The sequence below is a fragment of the Notamacropus eugenii genome, chromosome 2 (assembly GCF_028372415.1).
Source record: "Notamacropus eugenii isolate mMacEug1 chromosome 2, mMacEug1.pri_v2, whole genome shotgun sequence".
Taxonomy (NCBI): domain Eukaryota; kingdom Metazoa; phylum Chordata; class Mammalia; order Diprotodontia; family Macropodidae; genus Notamacropus; species Notamacropus eugenii.
Genome location: NC_092873.1, coordinates 51397870 through 51423819, shown reverse-complemented (window position 1 = coordinate 51423819; position 25950 = coordinate 51397870). Strand labels below are relative to the sequence as shown.

The following is a 25950-nucleotide window of genomic DNA, read 5'->3' as shown; positions in this document are numbered from 1 at the left end:
GACTAGGACACAAGTTAAATGTTTTCTACCCCATCTTTCCCTATCCCCCCAACCCCCAACAATAGATGAATGTATTTAAAATAATAATTGGGGAGCTGTTGCCTCTACTCTCCCCAGGATCATCCCAGGGCAATTTTCAGTGACCAATCTGAGAACAAGTCCTGTAATCTCTAGGCTGATTCATTAATACTACACCAGTCAAGCATGAGAAGTCTTTTTTTTTTATTGGGTGACAGAAAAATCAAGAGGCAATTTTGTGCTTCCTACAGAGGAGAACTAGAGCCATGATGACTAAGGTGAAAACCAAGACAGCAATCAGGGACAGGCCCAGGCTAAGGGCTGCGTACTTTTCCACAAAATCCGGGTTGGGCTCCCATGGGGTGTGGTGGCTGACATTCAGTGCCAAGAACACAGGCCCAACAGTGATGTCTGCTTCTCTTTCTGGGGGTGAAGAGAAAGAAGATGAAACCTCATGGCTTAAAGTAGGGCTTAATACCTATGACTGGATGCCCCACTAGCCCTTGCTAAATTTAGACCAAGTAGTCTTCGGAATCACAGTTACAGAGCTAGAAGGGACCCTGGAGGTGATCTAGCCAGTCACCTTATTTTACAGATGAGTAAATGAAGGCCTGGGCAGTAGAAACCAAATCAATCTATCTAGGTAGTAAGCAGCAGAATCAGAATTTGAACCCAGATCATCCTACTTTGTTATTAGTGTTCAATAATTGTAGGGGAAGCCATCTGACAAGAGATGGAATCCTAAGAGTGTTCCATGCTTGAGAGAACTGTTTCTAGATCCAAGCATGGATGGGATGAACTAAGGATGAAGAATCTGGGGACCCTTAGCTATCTTCATATATACTTTACCTTGTCGCTGTTGCAACGGCTTTGAAGAGATAGGAAGTAGTCTCCTGGACCTGTTTAGGTGTCCACAGTCTTTGGTGTTGCAGCATCTGCAAATGTCAGGAGGTCCTTCTACTGGAAACCAGCTGGGAAAAGAGATGGGGGCAGGCCAGGGGGATGGAAATGAGGAGAAGAAATGCAAACATTTATGGCATATTTACTACATGCTAGGGATACAGCAATGTAAAACAGTCCTTGTCTGTCCTCAACAAGCTTATAGTCCATTGGTTGATGGAGAGATGGTAGAGATAATTGTTTTAGGCAAACATGTAGGTAGTTGGGGGTAAAGAGTCCAATCAGTAAGACCTCATGAAGAGGGTGTCTAAGCAGAGTTTTGAAGAAATCTAACAATTCAAAAAAGTTGGAGGTGCAATGTGTAGCCGATGGGAGATGGCATGCCATGTGTGAAGAACAGTAAGGCTATAGTGTCTGTATGAAGGCGAGCATGTATAAGGTGACAGGAATATATAAGATGAAGGTGGGGGGGGGAAGAGGGAAGAAGAAAGGAACCCTACCCACTCCATACACACAATCCTATCATCCTATTCTAATTTGTGTGTGAAAAATGTTCATTGTTACAGATTTGGGCCAGGCTGTGAAGGGCTTTAAATGCCAGGCAGAGGAATGTAGATTTATTCCCAAGTAATAAGGAGCTATTGGAAGGATGAGGGAGTGACATGGTCAGTCCTAGGCTTTAGGAATATCCTTGTGCCAATTGTGGAAAATTGATTAGAGATCTAGTTGATGGGTAACCACCTTATCACCTCCCTACTCCTACTCCCAAGACCCATTTACCTATTAATGGACTTGTTGAAGGAACAGGCCTTGTTTATCTGGTCTGGGGCTTGGTCAGTGGCAGTGACCCTCAGAAGGCATGTAATATAGATCTAGGAGAGAAGAGGTCAGATATTGGGGAGGGGTAGGAAGATACAGTGATCTCCTTGACTCTCAGTAGAGGAAAGTATTTACCAGTTTCCGAGAATCATTGACGAAGTGGAACACATCCACTGTGAATTGGAGAGTATCTGGCTTAGGCCGGGGGGCTTGGAAGGCAGAAGAGGAATCAGAAAGGCCATCTACCAGGCACCTAGAAGAACAAGAAGAGGATGAAGGGATATACTCTTCAAGAGGGAGGTCTGAGCTTGGTGGAATGGGGTACTTACCCATGGTGATCAATGATACCATGACGGGGCTCTGAGTTCTTGTCTGGGCTCAGGGTGGCCACACAGCGATCAACAAAGAGCCTCAGGGCCACATGGCTGCCCGTGTGGACTTCAGCCTGAAGGTGGGCTTTGTCACCCAGCTGGAACTGAGCCGAGGTACTCTCAGCTGACCAGTCATCTGGAAGGCAGAGTCACCAAGAATATTATACACATACTTTGAAAAAGCAGGGGCAAAGTTGTTGGTTTTGGTCTTTTTAAATTCTTTAATGCTTTTAGAATTCTGAACTTGGAGACCTAATAAGGAACATTTTCACACATAAATTAAAACAGGATGAGAGGATTATGTGTATGGGCTGGGTAGGGCTCCTTTCCTCCCCCTCATCCCCTTCGGTTTACCATTCATCAGGCGCAGAGAAAAGCCAAGCTTCTGTTCCGAAGCTATGGTGGACCTGAAGGGCACCCACGTAGGCTGGATATCTCTGCTGCTGACATTGCCCCACCTGGGAGAAGAGACAGAGTGTCTGCCTAGCTTGAATCACATGATAGAGCCGACCTGGAGGGTTACTGAACATGCCCATCTCTTCCCATCTTCCAAAACCTTTCATTGGATTTCTCTATTTTCTCTCTCTCTCTTCTGGCTAAACTCCTTGAGAAGGCCATCTGCAGAAGGCCATCTATTTCCTTTCTTCTCACTCTCTTAACTCTTTGTAATCTGGCTTTTGTTCTCAACATTCAGTTGTTTTCTCCAAAGTTACTCTCAGCTAGGTAGCTCTGAGCCTGGAGTCAAAAAGATCAGAATTCAAATCCAGCCTCGCTAATTGTGTGCTCTTCAGTTTGCCTCAGTTTCCTCAACTGTAAAATAGGGATAATAATAGCAACTAAGAGTTGTTGCAAGGTTCGGAAGAGATTTGTAAAGCACTTAGCACAGTGTCTGGAACAAGGTAGGCACTCTACAAAGGCTTAGTCTCCCCACCCCTCTAATTGTTCCAGTGACATTTTCTCAGTCAACAGTTCTCATCACCCTCTTCCTGATAGACTCTTTGCTCTAGGTTCTTATCACACTACTCTCTCCTGGCTCTTCTCCTACCCAATTATTCCTTCTTAGTCTTTTGCTGGAATTTTCATCCAGGTTGTATCTGATAATCATGACCTAAGTCTGAATTTGGGTTTTTCAAGATATTTTTATAAGTATTTTCAATATAATTGCTTTCCTTTGTAATCATATGTATATTTAAAAACATTATTCTGAGAAAGGGTCCATAGACCTCAGATTGCTAAAGGGATGCATGACCTAAGCAAGGTTGAGAACTCCTCAATTAGAGATCTACCACTCAATAACTTACTTCTACAAAGCCCTTTGGGGGCAGCTAGGTGGCACCATAGTGCAAAGAACGCTGGATTTGGAATTGCAAAGGCTCATCTTTCCGAGTTCAAATCTTACTTCAGACACTATGTTACTCTGGGCAAGTCACTTAACCCTGTTTGCTTTAGTTTCCTCATCTGCCAAATGAGCTAGAGAAGGAAATAGCAAAGTCCTTTAGGCCTTATAAATAGCCCTGCAACAACCCTGTTTGGCAGATTATTCACCATTTTATAAATGAGGAAACCAAGGTTCAGCAGAGCAAAGTGACTTGCTTTTGGTCACACAGAGTGACAGAGGTAGGAATTAAAATACCCAATTCTAAATCCATGGTTTTTTCATCTACTATCCTAGGCTACCTTGGATCTCTGCTTAGTTATTCCCATGTCTCAGATGAAGAAACTCTCATAAGGGATGAGAATTTTAAAATAAGAGGTATGAGTATACATTAAAGTTCCATGATAAAGTTTCCTTGAAACTCTAAATCCTATCAGTAGAAAAGATTCACAAACACAATCCTGGAAAGGCCTATTTTCTGAAAAACAAAACAGAACCTCCTTGATTTATGTGCTTACCTCTTCACATAATTACCGTTTGGATCTCAGGTAACGAAGTTTATCAGTACTCACATGCCCTTCAGCCTAGGACAAGAACATTTCTCCCACCTACCCACACACCCTTCACTCAGGGGTTGGGTTGTCTTAGACGTGTTTTCAACCACTTAAAAGAAGTATGAGGACAACCCTAGGCTCATCCAGCACCTTCACATCCCCTGCATCTTCCCAGAGGCTAGGGTGAGTCTTGGTGGATGACTCTCCCTCAGCAGGGGCTCTGGGAACACTCCTCTGACTGGTGCCATGGTTGACATTTAACAAACAGCTTCATGATACCAGTCCCACATCTGCTTGGTATGAAGCTAAGATTTACAAAATCAAAATGGAGATAGCTAGGTAGCCCTGGTGGCAAGTCAGACCTATTCTCAAGGCCCATTTTAGAAACTTTGGACAAATCTTGACCTCTCTGGACCTCAGTTTCCTAATCTGTAAAAGAAGGGGATTAGATTAGACAGGCCCAAGATCTTCTTATTCTATGTAAGTTGTGGATTATTTCTTAGTGACAGAACCAGGAGACGTAAGTCAAGTCCTCATACTGTCATCTAATTCTGAATTCTGTTCATCCTTCATTGCCAAAGAAGACCATGCCATCAGAGAAATGATGACATGACTTGCACTTGATTTTGTTTTGAGCGAGGGAGGGCTGTGTAGGTCACCAGCCTCACTTCTCCTCCAGAGCCATCTGAATCCAGTGACCGGATATTCATCAGGATGACTAGAGATGACTCAGGATGAGGCAACTGGGGTTAAGTCACTTGCCCAAGGTCACACAAGTAGTAAGTGTCAAGTGTCTGAGGTGAGATTTGAATTCCTGCACCGGTGCTCTATCCACTGCACCACTTAGCTGCCCCCTAGTTAAAGCATAAAGTTACCCAAGGACAGGAATGGGGACCCTGCGGCCTTGTGGCCACATGTAGCCTCCAATGGAATCTGTTCTGTGAAATTTGCATTCAAAGGGCCACACTTGAGGGCCTAGAGGGCCACATGTGGCCTTGAGTTATAGGTTCCCCACTCCTGCCCAAGGACAATAATCGAGGGTGGTAAAAAGAAAGACAAGGGAAATTGCAGCAAGGTCTCAGGGAATGAAAATATATAAGTAGCCATGGAAAAAGAAAGAAAGAAAAAACTATAGGAAGGAGGGAAGAAACTTGAGAAGGTTCTCTGTTTTACTCCATGTTTCTGAGGGGAACACTTAGGAGTTTGAAGCTTTCAGTAACTGAGATTTATAGAGAGGAGTCAATCTGCCTAGTGAGCTCTCTATCGTTGGAAGGGAAAAAGCAGACTGCCATCTGATACAGACCTAGGATAGTGACATTCAATGGGAACTTCCACCTGATTAGTCCTTAAGATGGTAAAATTTCCAACTGGGCGTGGGTGGTAGAACAAGCTTGTGCGGTAAATCAGCCCATCTGGAGTTACCTGAAAGAACCAATGGTGAAGTAGTTCAATTAACCCTTATCACAGCTGGCTCCATTATAGCAAGTTATAATTCAATTCAATGTGGTTTTACTTATCGTGTATGAGGTCCCATAGACTACCCCTCCTTCCAAAAGACAAGCCTTAACCCAGACCATAGTCCTACCTTGCCTTTGAACCTGGTGAAAGAATGAATAAGGTAACAGTCAAGTAGGTAGCTGGCTTTGGAATGAAGGTTTGCTTCTCTCCAGAAACACTTGGGAAATCTTGTTCCCACTTTGTGGGATACTCCATCATAGGACTGCTACATATGAGAGTAGCATAGCCAAAAGTTCTATTACATGGGGTTTTTCGTTCCCATTACATACAAGTCAAAATTTGACGGTGCTATAAGGGTTACAATACTAATTCATCACACCAAACCTGTAAGGCTCATTCCTTTCATTTTACAAATGAGTATCTAAGAGGTTGTAATTTTCCTATAATTGAATCAATTAGTCTATGAATCAATATGTATTAAGCTCTTACAATGTGCCAGGCACTTTGCTAAGAGCTGGAGCTACAAAAAAAAAAAAAAAAAGTGCCTGCTCTCGAGGAATTTACAAGCTAATAAGAGGAAGAAAAGAAAGCTGAAGGGGGTAGGGTAGGGCAAGAAGGTGCCCAGGGCACCACAAAAAAGTCAGAGAAACCCCAAAGTATTGCAGCAAAGTGGAAAATGAGGAAACGCTTCAAGCCACACTCCCTCCTTAAAGGGAGGCTCCAGTAATAGTGAGGTAGAGTCCCAAGGCTGAGCAGGCTTCTCCAGTAATTAGCTTCTTGGACATGATAAAGTCAGAAAAGTCCCAGAGAAGCGCAGCCAGATGAGAAATGAAGCTAATGGGTGTACAATAGGGCAGAGTTAGACAAAAGGGCCTCTGTAGTCTGATAGTAGAGAAATATGAATAGCAGAAGTACAGTCTGAAAAAGCAGTGGGGCAAGGTCAGGGAGTCAGGACGTGGGAGTCAGGAAGGAGAAGGGTTCACATCTGACCTCTGAGCCTTCTTAGCACTGTAACCATGGTCAAATCATTAAATCTCAGTTTCTTTATCTGAAGTCCAGCTCTCAACCTCTCAGCCTCCCAGCCTCCCAGTCTCCCAGAGCAGGTACTGATCTGCAGTGTTAGAGGCAGCTAGTTAGGTGACATAAAGGATAAACCTAGAATCAAGAATTTTGGAGCTCAAATTCTGCCTCGGGTAGAAATACCTGTGACCCTGGACAAGTCACTTAACTTTTCTCAGCCTCAGTTTCCTCATTTATAAAACTGAGGATAATACTGGCATCTCCTTCACAGGGTTTTTATGAAGATGAAGTGAGATAAGGCATGCGGCAAACCTCAAAGTGCTTTGTTGCTGATTATTTTAAGTGTGTCTGACTATGTATCTGACTCTTCAAGTCGTCATTTGTGGTTTTCTTTGCAGAGATACTGGTGGTTTGCCATTTCCTTCTCCAGCGCATTTTATAGATGAGGAAACTGGGGCAAAAAAGGGTTAAGTGACTTTCCCAGGATCACACAGTAAATGTCTGAGGTCAAATTTGAATTTAGGTCTTCCTGACTCCAGGAGGGCTTAAGGGGATGTCTTGAACTGGAGTGTTTTGAGCTCCTGTAAGAAAAAACCGATTGAATGTCTAGACTGGGTCAAGCGAAGTCCCTGAAGTGGGGGGCTACCAGGATGCCTAAGGAGAAGCAAACTGGCCCAGGTAGAAAACAAAATGAGTCAAAGCTTCCATGCTGATCAGCAGTGGGGTTAGACCTGTTGAATAACTTTTGAACTTCTAACCTGAGTGAGATAGGGTGACTGAGTCTCCCCTCACATCATCTTAAAAAAAAAAAAAAGTCTTTTTTCCTCTTATTTTAAATTTTTCTAAATTATAGGTAGCAACTATTCTGACATTCTTTTTTTCCTTCAGATTTTGAGTTCTGATTTCTCCCTCCCTCCTGTCCCCCTCGCCCACATTGAAAAGGAAAGCCAAAAAAAAAAGTAAAAAAAACCCAAAACAAATCATTGGAAACTGCATGCTACATATCTATGACTGAATTTGACCGCAGAGAAGAATTGAAAAAAATGCCCCTCCCTCCCCTCTTTACAGAGACGGGGGCGGGGGGGGGGGGGGGAGGGGACTGTGAATGTGAAACCCATACTCAGATACCACCTAGGTGGTTAGCTGCAGTTTTTGTTTTTGTTGTTTGTGCCCTGCCCTTTCGTTACATTCTGTGTTAAAATAGATGGCTTTCTGAGTAGGAAAGGGCTGTTTCCAGAAATAAAATGTTAAAGGTATCACTAAAACAACATCAAGTGCCAACTGCATGCAAAATCCTGAGCTCAGTTCTGGGACCCCAAAGGAGAACAGAGTCCCTGCCCACTCTAGGGGCAGGGTGATGAGGATAAGGGAGCCTGCACCCATGACTGGAACAAGGTCATCACAGAAGAAAGCTCCTCAGCTCAGCCTTGGAGAACACTTGGATTCCAAGGAGTCGTCGAGAGGTGGAAACAGGTTCTCTAGAATGAGTGAAGGTAGGACTCCATGGAGAAAGGAGGGAGAATACAGAATTCAAGGGAGATCTAATAGTCGTTTGGCTTAAAAAGTAGGTTGGGGTCAGATTGGGGAGAGCCTTAGATAGCAGGGGGAGACGTTTGTGTTTTATTCTAGAGGCAATGGGTAGCCTCGGAAGGTTGGAGCCTAGAAAGGTGATTTTTTAACAGCTGTGCAGTAAAGAGACTGGAAGCAAGGAGAATTGAGAGATGTTGTTGGAGTGAGATGTGAAAAGGACGTGAATGAGAAGCACCCTACCATTGCCTGCTGCCCTATTTTTCATTTTTTTTTTTTTTTTAAGGCAATGGCTGTTAAGTGACTTGCCCAGGGTCACACAGCTAGTAAGTATCTGAGGTCAGATTTGAGCTCAGATCCTCCTGTCTCCAGGGTTGGTGCTCTGTCCACTGTGTCACCAGCTGCCCCACATGCCCTATTCCCGCCCCCCTCCCCAGAAGATTTCTATAATTCCTCCCATGGCCCACACTCTAGACTGTTAATTACTGTCCCCTGCCCCAACATAAGACAACATAAGCCTGCCATAGATATCCCTTCATCCAGGTCTTGGCCAACATTGGTCTCTCCAAATGGAAGACCTTCCTTCACCTGTGCAGACTCTTCTCATCCTTCCAGGTGGGGTACCAGGTACTAAAAGCCTTCCCTGAGCTCACTTAAGATAATCAACACATCTTAGTAATTCATCCAGCTTCTTTGTATATTTCCCTCTTGTCTGCTCAACCACACTCTAATGCCCTTGAAGGCAGGATGGCCACCTTTTCCTCTTCAAGTAGAAAAGATATCCCAGGCTTGTAAAACGTCGGTGCTAAGAGACAGGAGTGAGCTGGTACAAAATCTAATTTTTGCAGTTGAGAAAACCAAGGCCAAAAGGGGAGTGATTTGTCACACACTCAATAAGTAACACTCTTCTACTTAAGTACTGGACATGGCTTCCCATTTTTTTTTTTAACCAAATGAAGGATAAACTTTTTATTTGGACATTGATGGAGCTTCAAATTCTGTTACTTTTCCAGCTTTCTCACACCATTTCCCTATCACACACTGGCTGTGCGACCCTGGGCAAAGCACTTAACCCATCTTGCCTCAGTTTTCTCATTTGTAAAATGGGAATAAAAAAATAGCACCTCCTTTTAGGATTGCTGTGAGGATCAAATGAGATCATAACTGTGAAGTACTCAGCACATTTGCTGTTCAGTCATGTCTAACACTCTGTGGCTCCATTTAAGTTAGGTTGATTTTTTTTGTTTGTTTGTTTTTTGGGCAAAGATACTGGAGTGGTTTGCCATTTCCTTCTCCAGGATGTTCTACAGATGAGGAAACTGAGATAAATAGGGTGAAGTGACTTGCCCAGGGTCACACAGCTAGTAGGTGTCTGAGGCCAGATTTGAACTCAGGAAGATGAGTCTTCCTGACTCCAGGCCTGGGGCTCTATCCACTGCACCACTCAGCCCCTTGTGTAAATCTTAGCCATTATTTTTGTTGTTCTTCCCTTTTACTTCTCTGAGCCTCAGTTTCCTCATCTGTAAAATGGGGATGTTGGGATGACCTGTAAGGTCTCTACTAGCTCTAAGTCTGTGATCCCATCATCACTTCAGAAAGTGGGAGTCAGGATGAAGTCTTTCCCCAGATCCGGGGCAGTCCTTAGGATGCTGTCTCTGGTTTTGGTGCTCCCAAGCATGGATAGGCAGTTCATAGCAGTTGGTTGAACTGTGTTGGTGCCTAGGGAAACATGCATACATTTCCCTAAGGAAGGGGGCTGGAGTCTTACCTGCACAACACTGCCACACTCATGGAGGCCGACCTCAAAGGTGACTACTTGGGCATCTTCTTGCAAAGTTGCAGGCCTGCAGCCCTCTGGGCCCAGGCTAAGGTCCACTGCTTTGACCAACTTCCCAGTGCCAAACAGATCTCTTTGAACACTGACTACCATCTGGGACTCCAGGCACTGTACCTGCACAGGCTGGGGAGAATAGGGTGCCTGCCAAGAAGCCCCGGCAAGCATCAGGAGCAGAACAGGGAAAGGGAGAAGGCTGGAGGACCCGTGAGTCATAGCTCTTCCAAGACCAGGCCAAGAACAGCCTCCCTCAGCCATATTCCAGAGCAAGAGCCCAACCACCAGCCACAACCTAGGCCTATGCGGCTTCCAGATTCTCCCTTTGGAAAAGGGCCTGTTTATACCCATGGAGGGAGCACAGACTGCTCACACCTGGGGAGCTCATAGCCCAGCCCTTCCCACTCTGAGGCATCTCACTTTCACCTGCCTCTCTCAATCACATTAACAGCCAACCCCATTAACAAATCTTTACTGAGCAGCCCAGCCTATGCTGTTGGGGAGACAGCATCCTTCACCTTGAGGAGCATCGTTAGTCTTGGTGATGATGTTAAGGCTTACATCTATGGAACAGTGGGCATGGAAGTACCCAAATGAAGGGTCTTCTCTGGCATCTTCCACCCCTCCAACTCCCAGGCAAAAAGATTCCCCATTTTCTCCCTTTCTCCTTTCCTCTGACCCTACCAAGCTATGAAAAAGGGCAGCCCTATCTTCCACTGCTTTTCATCCCCAACAGGTTCAGGAATTCACCGGAGACAAGATTTAGAGTAAAGGTCAGTAAAAAAAAAAAAAAGTCCTTGCTGTCTATCAAGTCTATCAATGCACAAAATCTGGATAATAAGCAAAGCCAACTAGAGGTTTTGTGTATACGTATGCATGTATATCATTATATACATATCACATCATTAAATATTTCCCAATTACATTAAAAATTTTTTTAAACAATATTTGAGTTCCAAACACTTTCCCTCCTGCCTGCCCCTTCCCCACCCAATGAGGAGATAAATAATATATCAATTATATGTATGAAGTCTTGAAAAATATATTTCCACATTAGCCATGTTGCAACATAAAACACACACACAAACCCTAAGAAAAATAAACAAGTTTAAGCAAAAAGTTGGCTTCAATCTGCACTCAGAGTTAACGAGTTTTCTCTCTACAGGTGGAAATAAATCATGAGTCCTTTGAAATTGTCTTGGATTATCGAGGTCAATGTTCACAGCTGATTATCATTAAAGCTTTGCTGTAACTATGTATAACGATCTCCTAGTTCCGTTCATTTCATTCTGCATCAGTTCATATGAGTCTTCCCAGGTTTTTCAGAAACCATCGAGCTCTTCATTTCTTATGACACAGTAGTATTCCTTCACAATCGTATACCACAACTTGTTCAGCCATTCTGCAGTTGAACATCCCTTCAATCACCAATTCTTTGCCATCACAAGAAGAACTATTATATTTGTATGGATAATTTCCCATTTTTATTATCTTTTGGGGATACAGATATAGTAGTGGTATTACTGGGTCAAAGGGTATGCGCAATTTTATAACTCTTTGGGTGTAGTTCCAGATTGTTCAGAATGGTTTAACCAGTTTACAACTCCACCAACAAAGCATCTTTTTTCTTCTACATCCTCTCCAGCATTTGTCATTTTCCTTTTCTGTCATGATTGCCAATCTGATAGAGGTGATAATCTCAGTTATTTTAATTTCTATTTCTCTACTCAATGGTGATTTAGAACATTTCTTTATGTAACTTTTGATAGATTTGACTTCTGAAAACTAACTGCCTGTTCATATCCTTTGACTATTTATCAATTGGGGAATGACTCATTTTATAAATTTGGCTCAGTTACTTGTATATTTGAGAAATGAGGCCTTTATCAGAGAAACATGCTTTAAAAAATTTTTCCCTCCGGTTTCTTGCTAGCCTTCTAATTGTGACTATATTAGTTTTTTCTGTGCAAACACTTATTAATTCAATCAAAATTACCCATTTTACCTACCATGATCCTCCCCTTCTCTTGTTTGGTCATAAACTCTTCTCTTATCCATAAATCTAACAGGTACATTTTTCCATGGTCCTCTAATAAATTTATGATATCACATTTTATGTCTAAATTATTTATCCATTTTGACCTTATTTTAGTATACAGTGTGAGATGTTGGTCTGTGCCTAATTTCTGCCAAGCCATTTTCCAGCTTTCCCAGCAATTTTTGTCCAATGGAGAATTCTTGCCTCAAAATCTTGGATCTTTGGATTTATCAGATACTAGATTACTAGGGTCTTTTACTACTATATGTTGTGTATCCATTCTATTCCAAGGATTCAGCACTCTATTTCTTAGCCAGCATCAGATTTTTTGATGACTCATGCTTTGTAACATAGTTTGAAATCTGGTATTGCTAAGCCACTTCCTTTCACATTTTTAAAAAATTATTTCCCTTGATATCCTTGACCTTTTGTTCTTCCGGATGAATTTTGTTATTATTCTTTTTAGCTCTATAAAATAATTTTTTGGTAGCTTGATTGATATGACACTGAATAAGTATATTAACTTAGGTAGAATTGTCATTTGTATCATTTTATTATTCATTTTGTTATTATGTTGGCTCAGCTGACCCATGCATAAGCAATTTGTATTTCTCCAATTATTTAGATCTAACTCTATTTGTGGAAAAGTGCTTTGTAATTGTGTTCATACAGCCCTTAGGTTTGTCTTGGCAGGTAGACTCCCAAGTATTTTATATTTGCAGTTATTTTAAATGGAATTTCTCTTTCTATCTCTTCTTGCTGGGTTTTGTTGGTAATACAGACATTCTGATTATTTATAAGTTTATTTTATATCCTATAATTTTGCTGAAGTTGTTCATTGTTTCCACTAGTTTTTTAGTTGATTCTCTAAGTATACATTACGTCATATGCAAAGAGTGATAGTTTCCTTTCCTCATTGCCTGTTTTTACTCCTTCAATTTCTTTTTCGTCTTATTGCCATAACTAGCATTTCTAATGTGATATTGCATAATAGTGGTGATAATAGATGCTTGCTTCACCCTGATCTTATTGGGACTGCTCAAGTTTATTCTTGTTATAGATAATACTTGCTTTTGGTTTTGGATAGATACTACTTATTTTAAGAAAGCCTCTATTTATTCTGTGCTTTCTAGTTTGTTTGTTTGTTTTAAATAGGAATGGATGTTGTATTTTGTGAAAAGCTTCTCAATTTCCTTGTTCTAAGATAGGGTTATTTAAGTATTCTATTTCCTCTTCTGTTATACTGGGCAATTTATATTTTTGTAAATATTCATCCATTTCACTTAAATTGTCAGTTTTACTAGCATACAATTGGGCAAAATAACTCCTAATAATCGTTTTAATTTCATCTTCATTTTTTGTACATTCACTCTATTTTTTGAATCAAACTATCCAATGGTTTATCTAGTTTATTGGGTTTTCCCCCCAAAAGCTAGCTCCTAGTTTTATTTATTAGTTCAATGGTTTTAAAAAAAAACCCCACAAACCTTTCCATTTTATTAATCTCTCCTTTGATTTCTAGGATTCCATTTTGGTGCCTAATTGGATCTTTTTAATTTATTCTTTTTCCAGCCTCTTTAGTTGCATGTTCAATTCACTGTTCCATTTTTTCTCTCTTTTGTTGATGTATGCTTTTAGGGATATAAACTTTCCTTCAAATTCTCTCTGCATCCCACAAATTTTGGTAAATTTTCTCATTGTTGTCACTCTTTTTGGATTGTTTCTATAACTTCTTCTTTGACCCATGCATTCTTTAGGATTAGATTATTTAGTTTCTAACTAATTTTTAATCCATGCTTTCATGACTCAGAAATCTTGATGGGAGAAAATAACTATAATTTTATAGGTAGCATAGAGACTTGATGGGATAGAATTCTTATTTAGATTATGGCAATGGAAGACAACAGATTTTTTTTTAAAGGCAGTGGAGTAGGACTCCTCCCCACCTCCCCCCAGTAACTTAGTTGAAGATAGATATAGATAGCACACATCAAATTCTCAGATGGCACAAAGCTGGGACACTTGGTGTCATAGATGATTGAGTTAGGAGCCAAATAAAGAGTTTAGCAGGCGAGGCGGTACAATGGATAGAGCACTGGGCCTAAAGTTAGGAAGACCTAAGTTCAAATCCAGCCCCAGATACTTACTAGCTATATGACCCTGAGCAAATCACTTAACTTCCGTCTGCCTCAGCTTCCTCAACTATAAAATGGGGATAAAATTAGCACTTACCTCCCCAGGATTGTTGTAGACACTTACTTACATAATAGATGCTAAGTAAATGCTCATTCCCTTCCCTCTAGACTGAGAGGCTTCATCTAATGGCATATAACTTAATAGGAAGAATTGTAAAGTCTTCTACTTGGGCTCCGTAGATCAGCAGTACCAGTAGGAAAGACTGCAACCATGGGAAAGAGAACAGTAATAAAATGGATACTGTAATTAGAAAACACAATCTAAGAAGACACCTCACTCCCTTCTTGGAAGAGGTGGGGGACTGTGAGTGTGGAATGTAGCATACACTGTGATACTTGGCTATTTTTGCTAGACTGCTTCTTAAAAATTCTTTGAAAGAAGGGGTAGCCAAGGGGAAATGAGTGCACCTGGGTGGCTCAGTGGATAGACCCTGGAAACAGGAAGACTCATCTTTGTGAGCTCAAATCTAGCCTCACTAGCTAGGTGACCCTGGGCAAGTCACCTAACCCTGTTTGCCTTAGTTTCTTCATCCATAAAATAAGCTAGAGAAGGAAATAGAAAACCATTCCAGTATCTTTGCCAGGAAAATTCCAAAATGGAATCATGAAGCATTAGACATGACTGAAATGACTAACCACAAAGGGGAAGTGAATCTTAGGAAATGAAGGATGTAAAAAAGCACCATATATCAGTTTAAAAAAACTCTACACCAGTGGAGGATGGAGAAGGTATTGATAGATAACATATTTTAAAAGTCTAGGAGCAGCTATGTGGCACAGTGGGTAGAGCACCAGCCCTGGAGTCAGGAGGATTTGAGTTCAAATTCGACCTCAAATACTTCCTATCTGTGTGACCCTAGCCAAGTCACTTAACCCTGATTGCCTGATTGCCTCTCCCATCAAAGGTCTATACTAAAAAAAAAAAAAAAAAAAAAAAAAAGATCTGAGGGTCTTAGTGGTAAAGATCAACATGAGTCAAGAGTGTGGCAGAGAAGCCAAAATACAAACATAGCTGTGTTCTCCTTGCCACACTGCCTGTTCCTGCTCCCCTGTGTAGCACTCTCTAATGTGTGAAGAGTACAGTGAACTTTTGGTTCAAGTATTTATTTCTCACAGTCACATTTATAGGATTTTTTTCTGGTGTAGACACTAGACACTGAAGCATTTCTCACACTCAATATATTTGTAGGTTTCTCACCAGAGTGGATTCTGTAATAGGCGTGAAAATTCAAATTCATATTCCAGTATTTGCCTCCACAAATGTTGCTTCCCTGAGGCTATTTTGTGAGGCACAGAACACAGTGATATTCTAAGGAAGTAAAGTCCACATTCTTCTCATTTGTAGGTATTCTGGCCCCACTTGAACTGGAGTCATTAAAATCTGGAGCTCTAAATGAATTCATAGCCAAACAGCATTTTTCATGCTTCTTTCTTGAATGATTTCTTTTATGCATATGATTGGTGAAACTCTTACAAACAGACTTTTCATTTCTGCAAAATTTATAAGAATTCTCTGACATGGTGGTACTGAATTCAATTGTGAGTTGATATTTACACACACATACACACACACACACACACACACACACACACACACACACACACACACACACACACACACACAATAGGCCTTTGTGTCGCCAAACAAACAAACAGATACCTGGGTTTGGTCTCTGGTTGCCTTCTCCTCCAGCCCTGGGAAGTGACCCGCTGGATCCAGCAGAAGATCAATTCTGAGGAGCCTTGTCTTAGCTGTGGTCAGGGAGTGACTGCTCCCAGGGCACCATGGCTGTGCCTTAGCTGGAAGTGACCTGGGTGGGGCAAATGCCTTATGTTAATTATTTTAAGTTTGATCCAAGGTGGTGGTAGTAGGGGTGGGGGTAGGAATGGGGAAATGTGTCCCTGGTTTGGAAGGAAAAATTTTGTAATTTGGGTTTTTGCTATATCTTTCAAGAAAACATTCCTTTGTCAAAAATCATTTGTTGGAATTGCTTTGTGATGACACTCAGGAAATATCAGTGAGTGAAATGATATTGAAGCATTGACCACCGGTGATGCTGTGGAAATAAATACCCTTCCTGGAGCACTAGAGCGGGTTCAGAATGATAGGATTAGAAGAGCCCTGTGGCCCCCTGGAATGCCCCTAGAATCCTAAGGGGGAAATGTAGTCAGTCAAGCTCTGGGGACCTAACCTGCTCATGGGCACGTGGGTTGGGAGAGAAAGTCTAGAGAGTGTCACTAACTAGGGAGAAAGACTGTATGCTTCCTCTGATTGGCAGAAAGGAATCACCTTCCTGCCCCCCAGGTGGGAGATGAGGAGAAGGGAACAGAATTCGGAATTCGGTACATGCTGCCTGAGCTGGTGTGTCCAAGAGGCAGAGGTTTGGATTGGCCCAGGTAAAAATGATGTGATGACAGTGGAAGGTGTGTCTTTCCCCACTTAATTCCTGATCCTCCACACCCTCACCTTCTCCTCCAGGACTCAGTTTTTGGAGGGTGTGCCTCAATGACCATGGTCTCTACAGTCCCTACCCTCTCCCTAGGAAGGGCCTATTCTCTCATGTCCCCCTTCCCAATTTACCCTTTCTGGCTCTCCTCTTGCAGAATCATGGAGATCTACATTTGGAAGGGCCTTTGGCCATCATCTGGTCTCACCCCTGTCTGATGCAGGCTTCCCTTCTGTCACATTTCTCCCAGGTAGGTATTTGGACTCTGCCTGAAAGCTCTCCTAGTCACTAGCTTCTCTCAGAAACCATCCATTTCATTGTTGGATGGTTCTAACTGTTCTTCCTTGCGTGGAACAGAAATCTGCTGAACCTTGGGGCCACCCACTGCTTTGAGGTATGGCACACATGTCTACACTGCTGGAGGCAGCTCTCTGGCACAGTGAAGAAAGTAGAGACCTGTGTTCTACAGACCTGAGTTTGAATCCTACTTCAGACACTATGAGGCTTTGGGACTCAGGGCATTCAGGCTCAGTTTCCTCATCTGTAAAAAAGGATAATAATAACACTTACCTCACAGGGTCACAGTGAAGATTCACTCAGATGATCTTAAAGTGCTAGTTATTAATATACTTAATGACAGACCCTTAAATTATTAATCTCCTCTGTCTTGTTTACTTGCGTTCAACTCTTTGTGACTCCATTTGGTGTTTTCTTGGAAAAGTTATTGGAGTGGTTTACTATTTCTTTCTCCAGATTATTTTATAGATGAGGAAACTGAGGCAAACAGGGTTAAGTGACTGGCCCAGGGTACCACAGCTAGTAAGTGGCTGAGGCCAGAATTTTAATTCACAAGGATGAGTCTTCCTGACTCTAGGTCTGGTGTTCTATCCACTCTATTACCTAGACACCCTGATAGAATGCCTGCCTCCTTCCTTTCTGCCTCTCCAAATCTTTCCCATCCTTCAAGGCCCAGCTCCAATCCCATCTCCACTATGAAGACTTCCTTGACTTCTCAACTCTATCTGACCTCTAACCCAGCGCTCATCGATAGTCTTACACTGTAAGATACAGTCAGTATTATATTTTAATTTAGCTTTCACGGGCTTTGGGCTTCTTTCTCCAATGAGATGTTGTCTGTCCTTCATCCTTGAAGAGGACCGTGACATCAGGAAGGTGATACCAGGACCTGCAAGTGAATGGAGGGCTGCAAGTGAGGGAGGTCTGTGCAAAGTCACCAGTCTCATGTCCTGGTCACTTCCTGAAGTTACTTCCTCCTCTACCCTGCACAACATAGTTGAACACAAGGATCTATGCAAGGAGGCTTGGTAATTATCTATTGCCTTTCATTGAATTGCACAAAACAGAAATGAGCAAGTTAAGGTTGACATGGCCTCTCTTAAAAGCAGTGGATAAAAATCCTGAAGCACCAGGCCTGGGACTGAGCATCCCAGCTTATCCCACTTCTCCAGAAAAGGGCTGCCACTGCAGCACCCCTGCTCAGATTCTTTGTGGCAGAAAGCCTGCAGCTCCTTTGGGAGGAGATGCATCCAATTATCTTCTAGGGGTCAAGGACTAACCACCAGCACTCCACTAACTGCAAACCCAAGGCATATTTCTCTTATTGATACAGATGACTGGCTGTATGGGAAAGATTCGATACTGAGGCAGCAAGAGGGTCTGGCCAGTAAGGATGTCTCAAAGAACAGTGGAGCCAAGCAAAGGTTGTTATCACCTTGGGGAAACAATCAAAGAATGGGAAGGGCAGAATTCATCGATGGGGGAAAGACTGTACAGAGAGACCAAAGAAAGCACAGATTAATGATTTAGACCTGATCAGTGAATTAACGAATTGTAGGCCGGATTGCTCCCCCACTTGGGCCTCAATGTCCTTTTTGAGGGATGAACAAAGTCTCAGTGGGGAGTGAATCATTTATCAACCCATTTATTCTTTACACATTTACTATCTGCTCTGCCTCTGGTCTTGCTTTGGCCCTGTGGGGAGAAACAAAGGAATGGTGGCCCCAACTTCCCATCTAGGAGTTTACAGTCAAGTCTAAGAAGAATAAGCCTCCATCCTATGAATTACAATGCCACTGGTCTATTAAGAGAGATATAGTGAAGTGCCACAGGAATCCAGGGAGAGGGGAGGGGGATCAGTTTGGGCTGGAGAACTCAGAGCAGGTTTATTTTCCTTTATTTTATTGTGGTTTTTTTTCCCCACTTAATGGTATTTTATTTTTTCCAATTCCATGTAAAGATAATTTTCAACATTCCTCTTTATAAGATTTTGAGTTCCAAATTTTTTTCTCCCTCTTTCCTTCCCCTCCCCTCTCCCCAAGATGCCAAGCAATCTGATTTAGGCTATACATGTACAATCCTATTAAACATATTTCCACATCAGTCATGTTGTGAAAGAAGAATCAGAACAAAACGGAACAAACATGACAGAAAGAGAAACAACAACAAAAAAGAGAAAGCAGCCTCTGCCTTCAGACTCCATAGTTCTTTCTCTGGGTGTGCACAGCATTTTCCATCATGAGTCTTTTGGAATTGTCTTGGATCATTGTACTGCTGAGAAGAGCTAAGTCTATCAGTTGGGCATCGAACAATGTGGCCGTTACTGCCTACAATGTTCTGGTTCTGTCAGAGCAAGTTTCTTGAAAGAGAAAGGCCTTGAGTGGGTTACTGAAAGGAATTTAAGTGCCCCAGCTCTTTGCCCCTAGTCTTCCCCACCCTCCAACAAGCTTCTTTCTCCAATGAGATGTTATTTACACACACTTCCTCATCTTTCTAAAAGAGAAACACAGTTGGGCCAAACTAGAACAAAATATTTACTTTGGATTATGGGAAAGATATGAAAGGAGTTTCAAAGAGTCATCTGGTTCTGTGCCTCGTCTAAGAGTGACATTGGTACCATCTCTAGACTTGAGTCAGTCCCTTCAACACCTATGGAACACCAGAGCTGAAAAGGCCTGAGATATTGTGTAGGTCAGTGGTTTCCAACCTGACCATAGCCCTTAGATTTATGGCAAAGAGGCTCTGTGAATACATATATAAATCCATATGTGTTCTATAGGCTGAACAAGTAATATTTTAGAGAGAGCAGAGACTTTATTACTAGTAGCATGATATTTTAAAAACTATAGATTTGTTAAGTGAAATTCCTAAGGTGATTAGGCAATTAACCAGTATAGTGGACATAGCACTGTACTCCTCAGTTCTAATTAGACACTTTTGAGCCTCTCTCATCCTCCTCATTTGGATCCTCTCCCCTGGACTATTGCAATAGCTTTCAGGGTGGTCTCCTCCTCTCTGATCTCTTTCTGTGTGTGTGTGTGTGTTTGTCCTTTGTTGCTGAAGAAGACCATGCCATCAGAGTAATGACATGACTTGCACTTGACTTTTGTTTTGAGGGAGGGAGGGCTGTGCAGGTCACCAGCCTCACTTCTCCTCCAGAGCCATCTGAATCCAGTGACCAGATATTCATCAGGATGACTGGAGATGACCCAGGATGAGGCAGTTGGGGTTAAGTGACTTACCCAAGGTCACACAGCTAGTGAGTACCAAGTGTCTAAGGTAAGATTTGAACTCAGGTCCTCCTGACTCCTGTACTGGTGCTCTATCCACTGCACCACCTAGCTGCCCCATGATCTCTTTCTACATGGCTGTCAAAGTGATCTTCCTAAAGCTCAGGTCTGACTATGTTACTCCCCTTCTCCATAAACCCCTGTGGCTCCCTATTACTTCTAGGATCAAGTCTAAAATCCCCTTTGACTTTTAAATTCCTTCACTGCCTGGCCCCTTTCTTTTTTATTCCTATTATACTTTACTCCCTTCCAAATACATCCCAGCCCTGGCTTTTTCTCATGGCTGTCCACCATGTTTAGAATGCCTCCTGGTTTCTCCAGCTTCCTCCAAGTTTCACCTCAAACCCTCCTTCTCCCCATCCCTTCCCCCAACTCTTTCCACCCTACCCCACAACTGCTAGAGCCTGGTTGATGAGACATTTCCTAAGACTGTCCCCTAAAAAGTAAACAGATGTCTCCCCATTCAATAGAGAAGTTGCATAGCAGCTACAATTTTGAAGAAGACCAGCAGATGGAAGTAGAGGACTTTCAAGGAGTAGTTCAATGGCACCATCAACAGTCCTGTAGAGGCAAGTGAAGCCAGTAGGCATGTATTAAGTGCCTACTGTGTGCTAGACCCTGTGCTATAAGCATTGAGCATACAGAAACAGGCAAAAAGAGTCAAGGATATGCCAGCCTAGTGGGGGAGACAATATGCAAACCATACATGGACAGGAACAATCGGAGAATGAAGAGGGATAAAGAAAGGCTTCTAGTAGAAGATGAAGTTTTATCTGGGATCTGAAGGAAGCCCAGAGGCAGCAATGAAGGAAAGTTTTCTAGGCATGGGGTCAACCAGGAAAAATGTCTGGAGTCAGGAGATGGGGTACCTAGTGTGAGAGCAGCAAGAGTCTAATATCACTGGATCTCTGAGTACATGGTAGGATGTAAACTGTAAGGAGACTGAAAGGATGGGGGAAGGCAGCATATGAAGGGTTTTGAATGCCAAGCAAAGGATTTTGTATTTGATCTGGGAGGTAAATAGACAGTCACTGACGTTTATCCAATAGGAGTGGGTAACATTGACATTACCCAGTAATGAACCATTAAAAGATCTTTAAAAAAAATCATCTGACAGCTAAGTGGAGGATGGACTACAGTGGGGAAAACTTGTGGCCAGGAGACCAACTAGCAGGTTATTGCAAGAGTATAAATATGAGATGATATGGTTCTCCACTAGGGTGGTGGCAGAATCATAGAAGAGAAGGGGCATTTGTGCCAGAGTTGTTACAATGGTAATATTGACAGGCCTTGACAACAGATTGGATCTGAGGGGTGAGAGAGTGATGCATAGAGTATGATACCCAGGTTGCAAGCCTGGTAAATGGGAGAATGGTGGTACCCTTAATAGTAAGGAGATTAAGAAAAGGAGAGGGTTTAGGGGAAAAGATAATGAGTTTAGATTTAGACATGTTGAGATGTCATCTACAGGATAATACAGTTCAAGGAGATAGGAGACTGGAGGTCAGGGAAGAGGTTAAGGTTGGATGACTAGAGCTAGAGAATCATGTGTATAGAAGTGATCCCTGAATCCAGGGAAGCTGAAGAGATCACCAAGTGAAACAGTAGAAAAGGGACAAGGACAGAGACTTGGGGGATACTCAAGTTTAGCAAGGGAGGCCCAGATGACAAAGGAGGCAGAGAAGGAGTAGGAAGAGAGTGAGGAGAACCAGGAAAGAGCACATTATGAAAACCTAGAGAGAAACATGTATCTAGGAGAAGAGGAGAATCTCAACAGAATTAAGGGCTGCAGAGAGGTCAAGGATGAAGGTTGAGAAAATGGTCATTGGATTTGACCATTAATAAATCAATGGTACCTTTGGAAAGAGCAGTTTCAAATCAAATGATGAGGTCAGAAACCAGACTGCAGAGACTCAGTAGGTCAACAAGCATTTATTAAGTTCTTATTATGGGATTGGTACTGTATGAAGTGTTGGGGATTCAAAGAAAGGCCAGAGAAAATGAAAAGAAAAACAAAAAGCCAGTCCCTTCTCTCAAGGGGTTCACAGACTAATGGGGGATAAAATATGGAAGCAACTATATACAATTTATAGATTAGAAATAATGGAGAGATGGTACTAAGGGAGGTTGGGAAAGGTTCCTTGTAGAAGGTGAGATTTTAGCTGGCAGTTAAAAGAAACTGGGGAAACCAGGAGGAGGAAATAAGGAAGGAGAGAATCCCAGATATGGGGGACAGTCAGTGAAAATACTTAGAGTCAGGAAATGGAGTATGGTATGTGAGGAAAAGCAAGGCCTTAAGAGAGTGAGAAGGGAGGAAGCAGAGGCACTAATTGTAGGCAGCCTTCTCAAGGCCATGAAAGGGAGGCAAGGTAGGAAGATAGCTAGTAGGGATAGATGGATCAAGTTAAGGGCTTTGGGGAAAGGTGGGGGTATGGGCATATTTATGGGCATCAGGGAAGTAGCCAATAAACAAGGAGAGATATAAGATTAATGAGAGAGTAGAGAAGATAAAGGGTATGATTTTTTAAAAATTATTTATTTTTAATCATTTTTTAAAATTTATTTTGTTGCTGATCTTTATTTTTATTTTTTCTTTCTTTTTAAAAATTTAAGCATTTTATTTTTTCCCAATTACATATCAAGAAAATTTTTTAGTATTCATTTTTGCAAGATTTTGAGTTCTAAAATTTTCTCCCTCCCCTTCTTATGAAAATGGTAGGCAGTTTGATATTTATCATGTGAAACATATTTTTTCTTATAAGTGATATTTTATTTTTCCAAATACATGTAAAAATAATTAACATTCATTTTTTTAAAAATAAAATTTTGACCACAGAAAGAACTATGGAACTGGAATGCAGAATGAAGCAGAATATTTTCTCTTGTGTTATATTTTGTTTTTGCTTGGATTTTTCTCATGGTTTCTCCCATTCATTTTAATTCTTCTATGAAACATAATTAATGTGAAAGTGTATTTAATAAGAACCCATGTGTAGAACCCATATAAGACTGCATGCCATCTCAGGGAGGGAAGGGGGAGTGAGAGGAAGAAAATCTAAGACTTATGGAAGTGATTGTAGATAACTGAAAACAAATAAATTAATTAAAAAATTTGAGTTTCAAATTTTCTCCCTAAGATGGTAAGTAATTTTATATAGGTTATATATGCATACTCATGTAAAATATATTTCCATATTAGCCATGTTACCAAAAAAGAGAAACAAAGAAAATTTTTTAAAAAAATATGCTTTGATCTGCACTCAGAGTTCATCGGTTCGCTCTCTGAAAGTAGATAACATTTTTCATCTTGGGTCTTTTGGAATTGTCTCAGTACTGATTATTGGAATTGCCTTTGTATTGTTTAGGGCAGATAAGATTTTCAGAGTTGGCCATTATTACAACATTGTTGTTTACTGTGTACAGTATTCTACTGGTTCTGCTCTCTTCTCTTTGTATCACTTCGTAGATGTCTTCCTAGATTTTTCTGAAATCATCTCTGGAGACTAATCTTCTGGAGAAGAGAGCATGGAATGGGATCACTTGTACATTTATAGGAATTTGCCTTGACAAGGCGTAGGGGCCACTTTGTGTGAGGCAGAGGTGAAAAAAATGGTTGAAGGCATCTGAGTGAGCTAAGATGGGGAACAGGAGAGAAGAGGGAGTTCTTGGCGAATGGCCTCAATTTCTTTTTTCAGTGAAATATGAGACAAGGTTCTGAGCTTACAGGGTAGAAGGAGGAAAAGCTGTGGGAAGTTTGAGAAAGCATGAAAAAATTTGGAAAACATGCTGTGGTGAGTGGGATCATGAGTAGGTTAAAAAGGTGTAGCAGGATTGCCTTGTTGTAGTGAGGGCCCAGGTAAGATTATGTAATAGAAATACTTAGGGGACTGAGTCGCAATGGTTCCTTGATTTCCTACTGATTTGTTCAGGTATGTAAATAAGAGCAAAGGCAACAAATGGTGGAATTAATCCAAGTCTGAGGCTTAGCAGAACAAGATCAGTGATAGGACAAGAGGACAAGGGAGAGAGAAGAGGAGAGTACAGAATTGAAGTGGCTCACCAAAGGGTCAAGGTAGAAAAGGCAGGAGAGTATAGCAAGTTTAGGAGTGATGACCCAGAAAAGAATTGATGGGTGAAGCGATTGGAGGTCAGAGTGAGGATGAAAAACAAAGCTAGGAGGTATAAAATAAAGGGAATGGTGGAATGAGAAAAGATTATGATCAGATAAAGGAATTTCAGAATTTATGAACATGAAAGTGAAACATTTGTGATTGATGGCAAGATCCAGGGTGTGCCCATCTCTGTGAGTAGCTGAGGGAGGGTAAAGGAATGGGTCATGAGGAAATGGAGGAACTGGGAAGTTAGTGTGTTTGAAGGAGTCTTGGAGGGTAGAAATAGCCAAGAGACTGGACCAGCAGTGGACATAAAAGCTTTCAACTTCATCATACGACTAATAGGGAAGGACCCTGTAAATAGTAAGTGCTTAGCAACTGTTCCTTGATGTTGAAGCAGATAAGGGAGCATGGCATTCTAGCTGTACTACTGGACTTGAAATCAAGCAACCTGGGCATCAATGTGATGTTGAATTTCTCTTTTCTTCTTACTAGTTGTGTGGTGTTGACCAAGTTATTTTTACCTCTGTGGACTTGTTTCTGAATCTTCAAAATGGGACAGTAAAATTTATAGTACCTACCTCTTGAGGTTGTGGTAAGGATCCAATGAGATTACTCAATTTAGTCTGACAAGCATTTGTTTAATTCCTGCTAAGGGTGATGCACTATGTTAGATTCTAGGTATACAAAGACCAGAACAAAACAGACCCTGCTTTCAAGGAGTCTACATCCTACTGATGGATGGACTTAGCAATAAGGATGTTAAAAAAAAAAAAAAGAGGACCACTATAATGTTTCTTTAAATGCACAAAAGTAGGATTTTCAGAAGTGGACACAAACTGGACAGTTCTGAAAGTAAATGTGTAGAATTTATTCTACTTTTTTAAGAGTATGAAATATTCACCAATTTATATATTTATAAATATAGAATCCTCTTTTTGTGTTCTGCTGCATAGAAATATGTGCTCTCTGTCTCTTTCTCTTTTTCTGACTGTTTCTATTTGTCGCTTTCTCTTGACATTGAAAGTCAGAATTAAACTTTAAAAAAAGGCGAGAGGCCAAAGCGAATCTTACCAGAGTGACCCATGCACACACTTAGCCTCTTCAGTCTCCATCATGAAGACAAGTGATTAGGAGCCTCTGATCTTGCATGCCTTTTAGCAAAAGCCCCGGTGTATGTCCATTCTGTGAACTCTGAGAGCCAGTCCTGTGGGCTTGCTCCTGTTCCTCTGGACATGGTGAGGGCCATGAGGTCAGAGTGGGAGAAAGATCACTGGGGGCTGGAATGGATTGGGAAGGATTGGCGGATTTCAAGATGGAAGAGAGTTTAGCCATTATCTACTTCAACTTTTACTGAAACCTATGAAGGAGAGAGAAGGGATTTGCTCTGAGTCACACAAGAAGGAAATGGTTTCACAGAGCAGGGGAGATTAGAGCTGGGTCTTGAAGGACAATGAGAATTTGGACAGAGGAGGAAGGAGAAGAAACAGCATCAGAAATAAGCACTACGTGACCAGGGGGCAGTGGGAATCCTGACCTGACTAGAGCTGTGGGTTCATTTTTAGGGAGAAGCATGAGAGGAGGCTACAAAGGTAAGTCATAGTGGGCTTGAGGAGGGCCTTGAATGCCAAGGTGAAGAGTTTGGGTCCGAAGTGATGAATGGCATCCTTCCTTCCTTTTCCTGCAGTGCAGGGGCCA

The 25950-nt window shown here is 41.8% G+C and overlaps 1 protein-coding gene across 1 annotated transcript; it reads right to left on the bottom strand.

The window, feature by feature from the left end:
• Window positions 1–205: 205 nt before the first annotated feature.
• On the bottom strand, window positions 206–10240 carry ZP3 (zona pellucida glycoprotein 3). Its single transcript, XM_072640272.1, has 8 exons — window positions 9811–10240; window positions 5341–5459; window positions 2463–2566; window positions 2067–2244; window positions 1873–1990; window positions 1699–1790; window positions 868–989; window positions 206–441 (listed from the first exon to the last, which is right to left on the bottom strand). Exons 1-8 carry the CDS (start codon window positions 10222–10224, stop codon window positions 242–244), a joined length of 1347 nt encoding a protein of 448 aa, XP_072496373.1. The 5' UTR covers window positions 10225–10240; the 3' UTR covers window positions 206–241.
• Between the last annotated feature and the right edge of the window lie 15710 nt (window positions 10241–25950).